The 19,156-nt window shown below is 41.6% G+C and overlaps 1 protein-coding gene across 3 annotated transcripts in view; it reads left to right on the top strand.

Annotated features, from left to right (window-relative positions):
• Nucleotides 1-688: 688 nt before the first annotated feature.
• The window catches only part of Pcsk5 (proprotein convertase subtilisin/kexin type 5), a 429,480-nt gene continuing 411,012 nt past the window's right edge, over nt 689-19,156 (top strand). For all 3 annotated transcript variants that reach the window (XM_076846064.2, XM_076846065.2, XM_076846066.2), the window contains exon 1: nt 689-1,351. In XM_076846064.2, coding sequence (XP_076702179.2) covers nt 1,160-1,351 — 192 coding nt within the window. In that variant the 5' untranslated portion in view covers nt 689-1,159. The remainder of the gene's footprint in view (nt 1,352-19,156) is intronic.

Below are 19,156 nucleotides of genomic sequence, written 5' to 3' on the forward strand. Positions count from 1 at the left end.
AAATATTCATTGAAATATCTTTCCTGAATTCATGGCTGAAATTTCACTCTCCTGTGGCGCTGCCTTGTATCAGATGCGCAGATTTCGGCAGGCAACTGACTTGGCTTTGGAGCCTCGGTGGTTGGCTTTTGTAGGAGAGGATGCGACTTACTGTCCCGGGTGGTAGCTTCTCCCGGGAGCAGAATTTGTTAAATACACAGTTGCTGAAAAGCATGAAGAATTCGCGAAGTGAAACTCTCGGGTTATTGGTTCAGCAACTGACACACAAGTGACCTTCTTAAATGCTTAGTTGTTTAAGGACGTTTAGTGAGAGGATGAATGAATCTTCGGGGCACTTAACGCGGACCAGCGTGTAAATCTCATTAGTCTTTTGGGAAGTAGTGCTAAATTAATACAAATTCAGCCAGGAGGAGAGAAAAGGAAGTAAAACCGCGATCCTGGAGTTTTCCTCCCAGCCCTTTGGAAAAGACTCGCCTTTGGCTGCCCGGGACCCTGGAGGATTACGGCTGGGATAAGCCGGAGGCACTAGGACCTGGTTGGTGCCTGGCTGCGGCCGCGTTCGGGAGGGCGGAGGAGCGAGAGGAGGAGAGCGCGGTGGGAAAGGAGGGGTGATAGGGGGCGGGGGAGTCATTTATGCAGAGCAGGCGCTGCTGCCATTGCCACTCACAGTCCCCGCGCGCAGCTCGGAGCCGGAGAGAGCGCAGGAAGCAGGGAAGCGCTCGGAGCCTGGGCCAGCAAAGGGGGCGCCCGGTCGCTGCCTGCACCGCCCTGGCTGGTCGTCTCAGCCGCTCTCTGGGGCCCAGAGAGGAGCTAAAGCTAGTCTGGGAGTCTAGGAGTCGAGCCGGCGAGACACAACTGCTGAGGGCGCCAGCTCCACTTCGCAGCCTTTTGCTCCGGAGCCGGGGATCTCTCGCTGACCGCCCCGCCGGTCGAAGAGCGGGGAGCACTGGTCCTTGCAGCCCCAGGGATGGTCAAGGAGCCGGCGCGAGGCTAACTGCTCTGCTCCCTGCTGGGGCTTGCCGCCTCCTGCTGATCTCCGGAGGTTGCGCGCCTGGGCGGCCCAGGCCGGAGAAGTTAGTTGTGCGCGCCGCTTAGTGCGCAGAGCCAGCGATCTTGCGAGCGAGCGAGCCAGTAAAGGGAGCCGCGACGCGAAGGGACCATGGGCTGGGGGGGCCGCTGCTGCTGCCCGGGACGGCTGGACCTGCTGTGCGTGCTGGCGCTGCTCGGGGGCTGCCTACTCCCCGTGTGCCGGACGCGCGTCTACACCAACCACTGGGCAGTCAAAATCGCCGGCGGCTTTCCGGAGGCCAACCGCATAGCCAGCAAATACGGATTCATCAACATAGGACAGGTAACTAACGTGGGGGGCCGGACCCTCCGCCTGGAAACTCTCGGGGGCTACTCGTCCCCTCCGCTTCGAATCCCCCTCCCCCTCTTCCAGATGTGCTCTTGCCGCTTGCCCTAACTCTTGCGCTACGCTGTCTCGCTCTCGCGCGCGCTCTCTCCCCCTCACACAGGATACCCACGTACACCAAAGTTGCCGGAAATTTTATTTTGTTTACTTGGGTTTTGAAATCTACTCGGGACAGGTAGGGTCTCCGGAAAGATCTATAGTGTCCCCGTGGTGACTCTACCAGACCTTTTGACCTGGGAGGTCTAGGAGCACTAGTAGCTGGAGGAAAGGTCTCAGCGGGTGGCCGTAAGGAGGGGAGAATAAGCTCTTCTGCGGGGGGGGGGGGGGGGGGGTAAGGGGCGAACGCATCCTTGGTGCTGGCGGAGAAGAAAAACCCTTTCCTGTTCTGACCTGAATTTAGCTCAGAAAGAAGTTTCCTCTTCTTGGGCAAGAGAACCTCTGGGCGCTGGAGAAGCTGGAGCGCGGGGACTGGAGCTGGAGTAGAGGAGAGAGGAAGGGGGAGGGAATGGGGGGCGGGACCCGGTGTAAGTGCAGCTTTGGGGGAGATCCTGTGGCTTCCTAGCCTTGATCGGGATCTGGGGATTGGAGCGGGAGACGGGAAACTTCTGAAGATCGCTGACCGGGTTCTGCCGAGGGAAAATGGGGTGTCTTTCCCAGGGTGGAACGTGTCATGCCCGGTGGCGGCTCAGTGGAGTCTGAGTTGGGTGGCCTGCAGGAGCGCACGTTTTTTATGGGGTCTGCTCACCGGCTTTTGGCGGAGTTGCCATGCGAGGACACGTCAATAAATTGGATGTTATGGGATGTTGGCAGCGTAACAGATTTGGAGGTATTCCGGGGCAAAAATGGTTTTAGCTTTCTCGTTCCCTTCCCCCACGTCCCTGAGAGAAATAGTGATTTAGAGGGCTCTGTGAGTGGCCCCTTATGGTTTCCTTCTCTACCAAAAGCTTCTCTGTAGCTGACCGGAGGAGGGGGGGCCCTAGCTGGGCTAGGAGGAACCTCCGTCGGCCAGGGAAGAGAGTAAATGTGTGTGTGGTGGGGGCGCGCTTCCGGCAGGCGTGCTTTTGGGACTGCTTGGGGTGTACACAACCTGACACGCTCTGCTAGGGTGAAGGGAGAGGAAAGTGCCATTTGGTGTAGCTGGAGCAAGAAAGCCTTAGGTGGTGTCTGATGTTATAGCTTTCCAAGTCCAGAGCAGCAGGACACCTTTGTCCCCACCCGCCCTAATCCCCTGCTGCCTGGCCTCTTGAGTTTGTGATTAGAAAGAGATGCGTTGGGTCAGAGGAGCAGGAGCTCAAGGTCTTGCTCTTTGCCCTCTTAGAGGGAGGACATATTCCAGAGAAGTCAGTTCTGCCCAGGACTAAGACCTGGGAAAGCGGCACGGTTTGGGTTCTCCTCACCTCCTCCTTATCCCAAGGAAGTAAGGGAAGCTAGTCAGGTTTTATTGCCTGGGTTCCTGTCATCTGCAGAAGAGTTGTTTTCTAATGACTTGTTAGGGTTCTACTGGCATCATTTTCTATGGAAGAGAATACGGAGTCTGTTCAAGTCTTTTACCATAGCTTAAAGTTGAGCACTGCATATACCCAGGATGGCCACAGAGAGGACCAACACTAAAGGGCAGAAGGCCTGTTAATCTTTTCAGAGATGTCTTCTGTTCAGCCAACCATGAGCATCTCCCATATACCAACCATATTTAGTAGGATAAGTTCTTGAACACACAGTTTCTTCTTTTTTAAAATTTAAATTGTTGTGAATATTACTTTTTATACAGCAGATGAGGAAACCAAGACTCATGGGAAGTTGATGCCACAGGATCACCCAGCTAGAGAGTGGCAAAACCTAGAATTCTGGCTCAGGACCATCTCTCATGGATCCTGCCTTTTAGGATCTTCCAGATGAGGAGAGAAAAGTAATATTTCTATTTCCCTGTATTCTAATTTAGTGGCTCAATAAACTGGAAGCAAATACCCAGTCATAATTCTCAGATATTGAGTTCAAATAAACCTGGATTTGTTGATGCTAAGAGGGTTCATAACTTACAAGGGCAGAGACATTGGTATCTTTCTGAATTCACAGAACAGAACTTAGATGTTGTAGAATCAATGGGGAGGGGGGCAGAAATTGCTACCCAAACCACTTTTGAACAAGCAAACATTGCAGTGTCCCCCAACCTTACTTGGCTTTTTCTTTTAAAAAGTAATACTAAGAAAGTTTACATATAAATAACACCAAGTACTATTTAATGTGTTTTTTACAATCTCATTGAGGAAATTTATAGCTTACAGAGGTTACACAGGACCCCTTGAATTGATGCCATAACCAGTGTAAAAAGATCAGCTATTCTACAGTATAAACCCTTTCCTCTGTAGATCAAAGGAGCATATGCCTATGCTAAGTCTTTGGGGTGGTAAATTGAGTTCACACATGCAATATCATTGAAATGTAAGGGCCAACTGTATTTCTTATTCATCCTTTACTGCACTGACCTTTTAACACTTTACACATCCTTTTGTTATTCTTTCTTTTCATCAATAAACCAGCTGTAGTTCAGCTGAGGGTAGTAACCAATTTACAAATGTCTCTGAAATGTTCTATTTTTACCCAGTTGGGCTTGGGGGGGTCTCTTCTCCTATGTTGCAGATTGAAACTAGAACCTGTTACTATTTCTGAAATCATCTACTGTACTGGTAGTATTTTTGATATCTTCAGTAAGATAGGGAGGTGAGTAAGGTAGTGAATTTTCACCATAGTAAAGGTACACTCAGAATATCAATGTAATGGTTTCTGTAACATCTTAGCATTTAAAAGTAATAAGAGGTAAAATTTCTGGCCTGGAGATGTCTATAGAAAAGAATAGCTATGCCTCTTCTGTTTAGAAAAGATAGGATGTGCAGAGTGATACTAGAAGCAAACAAACAAGCTAAAAGGACACGCTTGTCTTCTAGAATGGAACAATTATGAAGGTTTTCCTGCCTCTGGTTATAAAGATAGCATTATGTTTTGGTAGGTTTTACAAAAATGTTTATATTTTGTTAATGGTTATACCTTGAAATTCTGAAGTAATACCCAGCCATAATCATTTTTAGTTGCTGCTATTATGTCAACATATATCATGTTTGCTTGATATTAACATCAGCTATAGAATGCTTTGCCTTTTCTTCCCTAGGAGCTCCATCTCTGACTACAAGTCCCTTTAGTATCTAGTACTACCAGGGTGGCTGAGGGTAGGAGGTGTGCATGCCTCTTGGCCTGTTGGGGGAGGAGGAAGAGGCCTTTGTCCTTTTCATTAATTTGTGTGCTCTGACCCTTTGAACTAACAGTCTACTTGTTACAGAGTTTAAATGACATAAAGGAATACCACTGGACATATTGTTAATTGTAGACCTTAGTTTGGACTAAATCTACAAAGAGGCATTAATTTCTGGTTATTGGAGTCCAGGAAGAAGATCCCTTTTGAACAGATGGTTTGCAATGTGCAATAGCTGTGTTTTTCCTTCTATGAGTTGCCTATAATCCTTGATTCCAAGCCTGAGATTACGAGGGGCAAAAACCCCCTCCCCAAACCATATAATTTATCTTGAACAAGACTCCAGAGGGATAAAATTAGATGCATGCCATACTGAGGAAATATTTTACCTGGAGTCCCCATGGACAGCCTGTGGACTTCGAAATTGCAAAGGCCACTTCTCAGGCTGCAAAAGCGGGAAAGTCACTGAACTTAATGGAGCCCCTGTTCCTTCATCTGTAAAATGATAAATCTCTAGATAATAGAGTGAGTTAACTATGCATTGGTCAGCACATAGTTAGGCTTGCAGTAAAAGGTTTGTTGAATCTGAATCAGAGGAGAAAGGTTGAACTAAGTGAGATCCAAACTTTATTGAGATGCGGAGAAAGGAAGACATTTTAAAAATGGAAAATGCAAAATGTAAAGATTAGGAAGACACATTTTTGATGGCCTAGTTAGACAGGCTTTGTAGACATGGAAAATGATTTTCTAATTCAACTAACAATTTTAAATAGTTAAATAGTTTTATGTTTGATTCTAAACAATTATGGCTGATTTCCCATGGCAGTCCCACCTTCCCTCACTGATTCTTATAGCTTTATTAGGTATTATAACATAAACTTGCTGGAGATGGGAGAAAGGGAAAGAAAATATCTGAAGAATGATTATTTTATAGAGTATCTTGCCTAAGCTTATTATGTTAAATCATATTTGAATTTATATTCTTTTAAATTCTTAGACTACAGCTTGTACAAGTAAAATCAGAAGAATAGTTTTCCAACTATACTTTAACAGGAAGAAGCTGGTTCATAGATGGCCTGAAGGCCTCCTACTCACTCTGCAGATTAATTTTGACCTTTGAGTAATGGGATGCTTGAAATGCAGATTTGTGGTAGGGATTGAGTTCTGGGTGCTTATGGATGGCATTGGAAATAGAGGACATGGCTAGTCTGTTGGGCTGTATGGGAATGGGCTGTGATCCCCCAGATCCTCCAGTTCTTAGGCATTTTATAAACAGAAGAGTAACTTGATGTTGTAGTCCCAGGTTGATCCCTGTGTGAAACGTTTGGCTTTGCACACAGCAGCTCTTCAGCCCAAGAGCCTCAGCCCTGACCTCTGCCAGCCACTCTCATGTGCTTATTTCTCATGCTTATTTCTTGTGATAAGGTAAACAGGAGAACAGGGAAATATTGACTGGAAAAAGCAATTTGGAGTGCACAGCCTGATGTTGATGGGTCTGCGTCTGCAGCATTAACTTCATAGACAAGAAATGGGGATTTGCAGTGTATATTTGAAATGAAAAACTATTTATTTATTTATTTTTTTGAGGAGTCCCAAAGCAGCTGAATTTGCCTTCTTACTATCTTTCATGGGCTTATATCCAGAAGTCTTAACCTGTATTTTTTTTTATATGGTGCTGAGGATCGAACCCAGAAAGAAAGGTCAGCCAGAGAAGCAGGGTAGTATGCTGGGAAAATATCCAGTGCTCTCTGACTCTTTGGCTGAGAGAGGGAGTCCTGACCCAGAAATGTCCCCTGAGCAGGGAGGAGTATTTGTGGTGTTGGTTCAAGTTATGTGAAGCAGTGTCTGGGTTTTCCCCAAGGCTGAAGGATCTTCAGGCATTGCTATGACTTGAGACTGTATTTCCAGATTCTTGTGATTGGCCCTGGGGATTTAATGAGGTTGAAAGGGAGAGGAGTCAGTGTTGAGACTGATTTCTCCCATAACAGGATGGTGGTGGCTTCAGTTAATTCAGATTGGATTAGTGACAAAGGAGCCACCTTTGACTTCCTGAATGGTAAACATGCTTATAGACATTTATGCATGCTAGAAAATAATACATACATATGGAATTATACATGTATATAGATGTATATGTCCATCAGTTTTTTATTTTTATTTTGTTTATGTATTTTTTAATGTGGTGTTGAGAATCAAACCCAGGGCCTTACCCGTGCTAGGCAAGTGCTCTACCACTGAGCCACAACCCCAGTCATCAGTTTTTATTTTTATAAAAATAAAATTCATACATACTTTAGAGTGAAATTACTTACGTGATATTCTCTCTACTTTCTACAAGTCAAATCTCCACCTCTAAGGGCACCAAGGAAGAACAATTAATGTCAATAAACTCTTCAGTGTGAGTTAATTTTGGGAGGAAAATGAGACCAGAAGGAGGCAGGGGAGTGAGTATAAGGGTGGGGTAGATTTGATCAAGATATATTATATGCATGTATGAATATGATACAATGAAACCCATTATTTGGTATATTAATATGTACTAATTAAAAAAAAAGAAGAAACAAGAAAGAAAAGAAGAGCAGAAGTTGGGTTTGAGTGAAACTCCGGAGTATTTCCTTTGATTAACCAACCTGACCCTTGGTTCGTTCGTTCTTTCTTTATTTTTTTAAATATTTATTTTTTAGTTGTACACAATACCTTTCTTTAGTTTATGTATTTTTTTTATATGGTGCTGAGGATCGAACCCAGGGCCTTGCACATGCTAGGCAAGTGCTCTACCGCTGAGCCACAACTCCAGTCCAGTTCTTTATTTTTTTGAATAAGGAAATTTTACGCCTGTTCCTTTCAACTTACAGGGTTGCTATGAATATTGGGTCCAAATAATATTATCCAAAGGAAGGCCTAGAGACCATTATATATTCTAAAAAGGACACCAAGGAGATGCAAAAACTGTCCTAAGGGAAATAAGAGCATGCTCTGGTTAATGGGGATTTCTAGATTTGAGCAGTTTGTGATTTTCCAGATTCTTGTGATTGGCCCTGGGGATTTAATGAGGCTGAAAGGGAGAGGAGTCAGTGTTGAGACTGATTTCTCCCATAACAGGATGGTGTTGACTTCATTTTCTGCCCAAGAGACATGGAGACATGTAGGGCTGGAGCAGCTGACCAGAAAGTCAACAGCTAAGGCTTCTTATGTCCTGGTTGGCCAGGCCTGGTGTTTATGAGGCCTGTGCGATGTAGAGGTTGCAAGATTTGAATTTGAGTCCACTGTGTATAGAAGAGTAGTGGGAAATAAAACTGGAATGCAGATAGGCCCTTGAGGGATATAATGAGACACTTAGGTGGAAACACCGAGAACCCAACTCATATTGCTTAAACAAAACTAACAAGCAGATGCAGACACAGGGAATTTGTGTGCAATTCTGAAAGCAGAAGGTGAACCAGACCTTAACCTGATCTGCACATTCCTCATCACAAAGCCTCTTCTGCCCTAAACTGACATTAATGGTGGTATTATTTTGTTTTGCTGCAGAAATATTAAGGAGTTTCACTACAGGGATGTTGGCCTTAATCCAGGTAAAGGTGTACATAACGTACTCCAGGATGCTCTCTGTTGTACTTATCTCATCTGAAGAATTTTCAATTCTGAAACATCTAGATATATGATTTGTAAAAGAGTAATTGGGTGCCTATCTAGCTGAAAAGCTATAGAGAGCACTAATGTCCACTGTTTCTCTGTTTTCCTGTGTTAGCTTTATTCTCAGACAGGTGCTCCCCACGAAGCAGCAATGCTCATGTGCTTTTTGGTACCTCTTATACCCAGTGTTGAAATGAACCCCCAACCAAGACTCTGATTGGTTCTGACCACTGAATGAGGTCATGTTCCCACACTTGGGCCAGTCTCTTTGTCCAGAGGGGTAGCAGTACTTGGGTGGGTCAGCTTGGGTCCCACGTCCAGCCTTGAAGTGAGAGAGATGTTGACCTTTGGTAGGCAATCCAACATTTGGGGAGGGACAGTTCCCTAAAGGAAAATGAAATGTTGTTACTAGAATAAGGGAAACCAGATGTGAGTCAAAAAATGACCCCACTACAGATCAGATTATATAAGCCTATAAATGCATCTGCAGGGAGTTTCAACATTACCAGAGAGGATAAGAAGTTACACTGAGGACTCACGAGGAGGATTGGCAACACCTGAGAGTCCAGTAGGTAGCGTACACATCGTGAGACATTCTCTGCTCTCAAGGGGGTAGGACATTTTTACCCATGACCATCCTTCGGTAAGACAGACATTATGGAGCTCTGAGCAGCATAGCATGTTCATTTATGTCTGGAGGCCGTGTCCACTGGTGACAGTTATACATAGTGAACTGATGGAGGCAGAGAGGCTATTGTGTGTTTCAAGGTTATTGGTAAGAAAAACAGAAACTGACAACAGAAGGATTTGGGCGTTCTGAGGTGGATTCAGTGGGGGCTTGATAACCCAGGAGAAGTGGAGGATGAGGAGGAGGGAGAGTGTGAAGATAACGGCAAAGTTTTGGCCTTGAGACCAGTAGAATAGTGGACTCATTTGTAAAATTAGGACAGCTCACCATTTTTTTGAAAAATCATTTTTTAGTTGTAGTTGGACACAGTACCTTTGTTCCTTTATTCTTGTGTGGTGCTTAGGATTGAACCCAGGGTCTTGCACCTGTGAGGCGAGCGCTCTACCACTGAGCCACAACCCCGGCCCCAGTTCACCATTTTTAAGAGAATATAAATTACTGTCTGTTGTGCTCCTGCTGTGTACTGGGTCTCAAGAAGTATTCACCCTACATGATTGCATGCACTTACTTTCTCCATTTTCTCTTAAATGGACTCATTTGTAAAATTAGGGTAGGACCAGTTTTAGGCACAAAAAATATAGGTTCAGCATTGGTTATTTTAAAGATTATTTTTCTTTTATTTTTTTCCCTTTTTTTTAAAATTAAAAAAATTGTTATAATTAGTTATACATGCCAATAGAATGCATTTTGACACACACATAAATGGAGTACAACTTCTCATTCTTCTGATTGTATATTATGTAGTTACACCAGTCATGTAATTGTATGTGCACATAGGGTAATAATGTTTAAATCATTCTACTATCATTCCTATCCCCATACCTTCCCTTCTCCCTTCACTTCCCTCTGTCTCATCTAAAGTGCCTCTATTCTTCCCTAGCCACCCCCTCATTGTGAATTAACATTCACATATCAGAAAAAATATTTGGCCTTTGGTTCTTTGGGATTGGCTTCTTTCGCTTAGCATGATAATCTCCAGTTCCATCCATTTACCTGCAGATGGCATAATTTCATTCTTCTTTAAGGCTGAGTAATATTCCATTGTATGCATATATCACAACTTCTTTATCCATTCATCTGTTGAAGGGCACCTATGTTGCTTCCATATGTTGGTTCTTACACAGGGCCTCAATAAATTGCTAAGGCTGGCTTTGAACTTGTAATCCTCCTGCCTCAGCCTCTGGAGCTGCTGAGATTACAGGCATGGTCCGCTGCACCCAGCTCCATTCTGTTTCTATATAGCTGACTTTCCCCCTTCAGAGTCCATATATAAAGGATATCATCAGCCTTGGTTTTATTTGAGATAAAAAGAGGTGCTGAGAGAAATGCACAGTAGATGGTAGAGAATTTAGGTGGGGAAAGAAGTAAAAATTCTCTGCAGATGAATTCCACCACTCATCTACCTCAATATAAGTGAACCTGTAGAAGTTTCTTCATGTATGAAATGAGATAATATGAGTACTTCCCGTACACGATTTTTGGAAGGATTAGTTAGAAGCAATTTGAATGGGCTGGGCTTATAGCCCAGTGGTAGAGTGTTTGCATAGCGTGTGTGAGGCACTGGGTTCCATTCCCAGCACTGCATAAAAATAAATAAAAAAAAGGTATTGCCTCCATTTACAAGTAAAACAAACAAACAAATAAATAAATAAATTTTTTAAACAAATTGAGAGCCAGATGCAGTGGTATATACCTATAATCTCAGGTACTCGGGGAGCTGAGACAGGGATTGTAAATTCAAGGCTAGTCTGGGCAACTTAGTGATAGTAGTCTCAAAAAAAAAATGTCTGGGGATATAACTCACTGGTAGAGCACTACTGGGTTCAACTACTAGGCTCAATCCCCAGCAAAACACACACATACATATACAGTAGTTTGGGAGTAGTACCTGAAATATGTTACATCCTTAGCAAACATCAGTTATATTTTGCTTTAAAAATTTTTTTAAAACTGCACTAAATCATTTCATCTCCCTTAGCTATTTTTCATGTTTCCTTTCACTTTTAAACAAGTTCAAGAGAAATTAGAAATTATGATCTCCCTAATTGTACGTGTGTGTGTGTGTGTGTGTGTGTGTAATCACACACCTACACCCTTTCAGGAGCCAGAGAGCTCCTTCAGCTCAGGACAGTGCCTCATTGCAGATTGTGTCCCCAGCACCTAGAGCAGTGTAGGGTGTGGTCATGTGGGACAGGAGGCTTGACAGGTGAGGCTAAGAGGAGTGAAGGGTAAGTGGAGAATCTGAGAGGTTCATGTTGGGGTGGAAAGGAAGTGAGCTGGTGTGTAGGATGTTCCTGATCTCATTAGTCACCAAAATGGTGGAGGTCACCTGCAAAGAAGCAGGGATTGGGTGAAACTAATATCTGGATGCTCCACCTATTATTGTTTTGGAACATTTTTAGGAAATTCTGATAAAAATGAAAGAAAAGTCACAATAAACAATTGCCAAATTGCAGTGAAGTTGAACTGAGTAAATGAATGAGTGAAAAAAATGAACCATCAGTTTAGTGATCTTACTTTATTCTTTTGTTTTCTTGCTAATGCTCATGAGCCTGAGATTAGAAAAGGACACATCAGGAGTTAGAATTTACCAGGGTTAGAGAAAGAGAGTCTGGGAAACTAGGGTTGACAGTTTCTGACTACAGAGCACCGGATTTGAAATGATTGACGAGTGTGTAGGTGATGAGGAAGGTCCAATTTTGGCTCCACCAACCCAGTGAACAGGGTGGGGTTGGGGCTTGAAATGAAAACAGAGGGCCAATTTGATAAGAGTCGCAGAAGTGGAAAGATCAGAGCCTTCCCAGGGAGCTTTTGTGAACTACTAGATACAGCTGTCCTGCTTGATGATGCAGATGTCCTACGTGTCCAAGACGTGGACATGCAGGTGGCCTGGCCAGATAGAGAAGACGTGAGGGCTAGTGGGTTGGAAGGAGTCAAGAAACTGAGACTGGGATATTGGAAGTGTTGTCAGGGTGTATAAGATGAGGATTCCAAAATAATTCGTGCTGTTATACTCACCCGGCAGATAAACATGAAGTTTGCCTCATATTTCAATTCTCTTTGGGTAAATGTAAGTATTATCTCTGCCTCACATAACTGTGTGCTCTTATTTGTACTGCAGGTCCTGTGCTAACTTAAGGGATAAAAACAGACACATGGGTGATTACTTTCCACTCCCAAATGTATCCTCCCTTATTTGACTTAAAAACTGAGGATTGCATTGAGCCCTGAAGAAACAGCATAAGCAGAGAATGTAAAACCAAAACTAATATTTAAGGATGATTTTTAAATGGTTTATGCCATGTCATACTTTACGTTTACTTCTAGAGTAGGTTGTCACATAGCCTATTTTCCATCTCTATATTATAATGGATGTTTGTGACTATAATTTATTCACATGTCACATATTTTGCCTTTTATACACATATTTTATATAGCAAAAATGAAACTATGTTCTGAAAATGTCCTTTATGTATTCATTTCCTAAACTTTACTGCTTTATAGGAGTATAGCAATATTTTAAAATGTAGGTTTTAAATTATTTATAGATTGTTCTGTTTATAATATATAATATTTTAACATTGTCCTGTAAAACATTATATTCATCTTGTTTGCATTTGTATGTTAATCTTTATGTTAATTTAGGATTAGCATCACAAAAGAAGTATTAAGTTACTATTATAATCTGTGCATTATTTAAGAAGCTAATTCTCTCCTGGGAAAATTGCATTTTGGATACCATGCCAGTATTGAAACCAAAATTTATTACAAGTCAGTCTTTCCTTGATGCCTTTCCCAGAATCCCCATATGACAAACTGTGTATTCATGTGTGTGTATGTGTGTGTATACTGAAGGGCTGATATTTTTGTAATAAGTACTGGAAGTCTGGAATTTTCCTATACTGAGAGGCTCCTACAGCTGTAAAAATATACCATCCTCTCCATATCAGTGTTCCCAGGCTTGTGCCTTGTTTTCTCTAGTTGAAACTTCTCAACCAAAATAAAGCTGGGTAGTGTTCACTAGTCTGAATACAGTGCAGGGAGTGGAGGTAATCCCAGGGCCTTTTAACTTTCTAAGCAAATATTCATAAGTATGAGATTAGAAGACTACTAGTTACTCATCCAGGGCCGATTCTGTTAGCATTTAATTTAAGTGTTTGTATGTGTGTTGGGTTGGGATGGAGAGATAGAGAGGGGAGAATCATCAATTTTAAAGTTTCCCAAGAAAAAACGAAATTGTAGGTCACTTAGGACTTATCACTGGCTGGCTTCCAGCAAAACTTTTTTTTTTTTTTTTCATTATTTCCGTAAACTCTGGGGCATCTTTCTCTTGGGTTAGTCCTTATGGACTAATTTACCAAATGCTGTGTTCTTTGGCTTATCACAGGATGATGTCATTGCTTCTGGGCTGGGTGGATGATCCTGGGACTAGTGAAGGAGAATCAAGGCTGAAAATAAGTGACTTGAGTCACCCTTCTAAGTCCTACCCCATAACTAATATATCACATACTTATGAACAGGTCACAGGTTTTCTTTATGATAAAGGATTTGGTTCTACTCATTCACTTATAAAATAGTTGTTGAAGGACAGCATCAAGAAAGTGAAAAGACAACCCAGAGAGTGGGAACAAATATTTATAAATCACATCTGCTGGAGAACTTGTATAAAATATATAAAGAGCTCTTATACTCAATGATGAAAAGAGCAGTTGCTCAATTAAAAATGAGAGTGAATTGATCTGATTTAACATTTCTGCAAAAAAGATACACAAATGGCCAATAAGCACATAAAAAGATGTTCAACATCATCATTCATCAAGAAAATTTAAGTTTCAACGCGATGCTAGTTTACACTTACTAGGATGGCAATAATAATAATACAGATGATCATAAGTGTTTGAAAGGATGTAGAGAAATCAGAACCCTCATACACTGCTGGTGAGAATGTAAAATGGGCACATTGGAAAAGAGTTTGCCAGTTTTTGAAAGGTTAATCACAAGGCTACCCTGTGACCCAACAATTTTGTTTATATATATATATATTTTCATTCTCTGAAAATGTTTGTCCACAGAAAAATTTGTTCATGTTAGCATTATTCAAAATAGTCAAAAAGTAGAAATAACTATCAACTGGAGAATGGATGGATAAAGTATGGTATAGCCATATAATGGACTATTATTTTACAATAAAAATAAAGTTCGGATACATGCTACAGTATTGATGAATCTGAAAATGCTATGCTAAGTGAAAGAGTCAATCACCAAAAGCCATGTATTAAGTCATTGTATTTATATGAAATGTCCAGAATTGGCAAATCTGTAGAAATAGAGGTTAGTTAGTGGTTGTCTAGGGCTGGAAGGGTAATGGGCATAGCGGTGATGACTATAGGTATGAAATTTTGGGGGGGTTTGATGGGAATGTTCTAAAATTGTGGTGATCTTTGCACAACTCTAAATATATGAGAAACTATTGAACAGGATACTTAAAATGAGAGAACTGTATGATGAATTACATCTTTATAAAACTGTTAAGAACAGTTATTGACTACTCATTATTTATCAGCCATTTAAATAAGCAAAATCCTACTGCATTTGTCTGTTCACATAAAACATACATTAGAATGGGAAGGGACAAGCTATAAGCTGATAATTAAATTAATAAAATAATTTCAAATTATAAGTGTTTGTTGGAAAGCAAAATATGTAGAGTAAAAAGCAAGTTAGGGAACTCTTTTGGGTAGGTTGGTCAGGGAAACACATTGAGGAGGAAGTACTGAGTAGATAGCAGAATGTTAGCAAAGCCCCAAGCACAAGGTGGTCTGGGGTGGGATGAGATCCACACAGAGGAGACTGGGAATGCAAGAGTCCCAGGGAAGGGGCTGGTCTAGGTAGAGTCTAGTTAAAGAGCAAGAAGTGGTCAAGCATGAAGTTGGAGCAGACGGTCTTAAAGCTTAATTTTGGTGACACCACTTTTTTTTTTAATTTTAATATTTATTTATTTTGGTGGACACAACCTCTTTGTTTGTATTTGAAGGTGCTGAGGATCGAACCCGGGCCGCACGCACACCAGGTGTGTGTTTGAGCCACATCCCCAGCCCAGGTGACACCACTTTTTCATTTAGAAATCACCAGGAGCATTGCCTAGTGCATTAAAACAAGACTTCCCTGGGCTTTTAGAGGCCTGTACCTTCTTGTTCTGAAATGCGTTCCCCATCATCTTTACTACTCTGTCTCTTAATAAAGCCAAACTGAACTTCCCCTCATCCTCCAGATAATAGGCTCAATGCTACCCTGGTTTTGTGCCAGTTTTCCTTCCTTCCTTCCTTTTTTCTTTTCTTTTTTTATAATAACTTTAATCTATTTATTTATTTTTATGTGGTGCTAAGGATTGAACCCAGTGCCTCACATGTGCTAGGCAAATGCTCTTATCACTGAGCTATAGCCCCAGCCTTTTGTGCCAGTTTTTCTACCTGGAGTATTCACTTGACCCATAGCTCTTCTAGAAATTTTAAATCTTCTCAAATATTACCCCTTTACCCATATCTTGCTCTGGAAGTATAAGTACATAAAGGTATAGGTAAAATTACTTTGATTTTTCAATTCATTGACTCCCATAATAGTTTTCCAAATTTTTTCTTAGGGAATTTAAAATAGTTAAGTTTTTCTTCTTTTGTTTTTCTCTTACGGGGACTTACTCTGTACTCTGCAGCATGTAGCATGATTTCTTGCTCATTGAAAGGAATCATTAGTTGGAAGTGGTGGCACATGCCTATAATCCCAATGACTCTGGAGGCTGAGGTAGGAGGATCATAGGTTCAAGGTCAGTATCAGCAATTTAGTGAGGCTCTCAGCAGTTTTGTGAGACCCTGTCTCAAAATTTTTTTAAAAAAGGGGTTGTGGTGGTGAGATGTAGCATAGTGGTAAAGCACTCCTGGTTTCAATCCCCAGTACCAAATTATTAAATATTGTTTGAATCTTAAACTATTTTACAGATATATATCGTACTTGCAAAGTAACCCTGAACACTGGAGAAAAATTTCAAAAAGTTTTACAATCCAGTCAATAAGGAAAGCTAATTAATGCTTACTATATTTCATAAGGGGGTGTGGTAAAAAGCAGTGCTCTCAGATTGAAGAGTCATTCATGTGTGGACTCTGAAGCTCAGGCTTCCTGGGAAATAGACTAACACTTATCTTTTAGTGTTTTGAGGACCTTGGCATCATCAGCAGGTCATTTTTTCTGATTTTGACTTTCATGAACATTCTTTGTGTGAGAATCAGAGTTTGCAATGTGACCGCATTCATGCCAAGATCCAAGCCCCAGCTCATCCTAGGACTGGGGTCACTTCTCTGTGGGTCCCAGTGAACCCCATGGATGCTGCTGGCTGTGATTCTCACTGGGGGTGGCAGTGAAGATTGTGTCTATTGGAGCCGTGGGAAGAACAACAGAGAGCACCCCCGATCCCCCAAACACTGTGAAAGAACAATGTTTTGTAAACAATGTTTTCAGATCACAAGCAGATTTTATTTTTGGTGTGGAAACAGTAGGAGTAGCAACAATAAGTAGATTCAGTGCCCCTTAAGGGTCCTAAAGGAAATAAGCAGTAAAATCTTGTGTTTTAAGGCTCATGGCAGGGCCTACCTGGATTGGCTCTTTCAAAGGGCCGAAACTGAGGTTATATCTGCATGAGAGGAGGGATTGCAGACTCCAGCACAAACAGACATAAATTAAGCCTGCAGCTTAGTCCTTAAGGAGTGGCTTCAGAAATATCCTTGGAGACAGGAAACAAACTGAGGACAAATAGAACAAATATTCATTGGGAGTTAACTCCCTTTAATCATAGAAGGAAAGTTCTCTTGGTTGGGTGACATGGCCAGAAGCCAGTTTCTCAATTGAGATGGGTCTCCCTATCGGACCTGTTTAGTTTTATCATATCCAAGCCTCAAATGACCAGGCCTTCAGACTTCTGCAGGTAGGAGGAAAGATGGGTTCTATTTTCTGGGTCAGATGAAAGAGAGATGGGAGAGCCAAGCTCTGTCATGGGATACATGGCTTGAGAACAGAACGGTTTCCTCCTTTCAGTTGTGTTGGGTTTCCACAGCTAAGGCCTTTGTCACTTTTTGTTTGGGCTATTGCATAAGTCTTATCTTGTCCCCCATAGTCTGCTCCTTTTCCTCTAGGCTAGTCAAAAAGACTTTACTTTTTTCCCCTTCCTTGTATTTGTTTTCTTCTTCTACTCTTCCTTCTTCAGTTTTCTGAGCATCACTCATTGTAACCATTTTGCCATTCTTTGCACATTTTCTGCCACATTCTGCTTTTCTGCCTCCCCTCATGTCATTCTCACTGTATGGATATCCTCATGTCAGTATTGCTCGATCTACAAAGCCCTTCTCAGCTTCCTCAAAGAAACTCTGTGGCTAAAACTTCTACTGTTTAAACTGTCACTGAACCTTGTATGCTTCTTTTTATTGGCATTTGACATTTTCACTGTGCATTCTTTCTTTCTATCTATCTATCTATCTATCTATCTACCTCTATCTATCTATCATCTATCTCTTCCATCATCTTTCTGCCTACTCATGCATCATCTGTTTTATCTTCTCTGTTAGACAGTCATTCCCTTAAAGACAGGACTTCTGTCTGCTTCATCTTTGTTCCAGATGGCACCCAGAACTGAGTGCTCTGCAGTTAAAATGCCCTTAAAAACATATTCTGAAACATATGCATGGCTCTGAGGAGAAGAGGCAGAGAGACCACAGTAGTTGTCTATCCACATAGAATATTTCTATTTCTCCTGGCCATGGGATAAATCCGGGTTTCCCTATCTTTGGTGTTAAATATGGCAAAGTGACTTCAGTTGGCCAGTGGAAAGTGAGCAGTGGGGACACAGGTCACTTTCTTAATGGTCAGTAAAGGACTCATGATGATCAACATCTGCTGGGATGATTGACAGAACTCCAGGTGGTAGATGTTCCAATTGTCTGGGTCCTTGAGGGATCTGATGTGCAGCATGTCCAGCCAATGCTTAGTGGATGCATAAGATGAACCAGAACTTTCTCATTTTAAATTGATGAGTTTCATGGGATCATTTGTTACTGCAGTGAAACCATTTCCATCCTAATACACAAGTCTAATCTCACTAGTTTTCTCCTTTGCTTCTAAATGATAAAATAGGCAGACCTCAGTGATCTCCAGTTTACATTTTTCTCATTTTTCAATTGGTTATTGTATGTGCCAAAACCCCAAAATCAAACAAACAAACAAATGAAAACCAGAAGCCAGATAGCAGGTCTTTACAAATATATATATATATATATATATATAGATGTGATTCTGTTACTTAAAGGAGATTTGCATTTCCTGAAGGAAACCCTGAAGGTCTTAGGGCTTAATTGCCCTCTGAGTTGCTTCCCTATCCTCGTGTTGCATATTGATCTTGCCAGTTCTGTGGATGAGATTTATTCTGTGAGTTCAGATTGGTGACTGGTGAGCCTGTTTAGAAAATTCAAAATTTTTTTTCTTTTCCAAGAAGACAGAAACTTAGTGTATTGTAGTTTGCCTTTTTATTTTTTCCCCACCGAATGAAAATAATTGATAAATTTTGCATTTCAGAGGATTGTTCCTGTAGTCCCAGCTACTTGGGACATTGAGTCAAGAGTATTGCTAGAGTCTAGAAATTCGAGGTCAGCCTGGGAAACATAGTGAGATCTTGTCTTCAAAAAAAAAAAAAAGTTTTTTAATGGAGAATTGTCTTTCTGCTTGCTAAAAGTACTTGCTTTTGCTTTTTCTGAGGGCCACATTGTTCTTTCAGAAATATGACACCCACTGCTGCAGAATCTGCTTAAATTTGCCGCCTCTTTCCAGGGGACATTGTGCTTCAGCTGTTAGAGAACTGGCCTTTCAACATGTGGATATCTTGCACTCACTGATTTATGTGATGTGGACACAGTAGGGAACATCTGAGATGTAAAATATGATGGCCTGATTCTCCAGCTGTTGAAATTAATCCAAAGTAGCAGATATTTCTTCGTTGGCAACACAGAATCAAAGCAACATCCAGTGATTTGGTTCGCAGATTTGTGATCTGCTAAAAACTGGAAGAACTTAAAATGGAGGGAGTAAGTGCTTCATAATGTGAAAAATATTCCAATATTGTGCAGTCTTGGGCAAATTA

This window comes from Callospermophilus lateralis, chromosome 2 (genome assembly GCF_048772815.1).
Source record: "Callospermophilus lateralis isolate mCalLat2 chromosome 2, mCalLat2.hap1, whole genome shotgun sequence".
Taxonomy (NCBI): Eukaryota; Metazoa; Chordata; class Mammalia; order Rodentia; family Sciuridae; genus Callospermophilus; species Callospermophilus lateralis.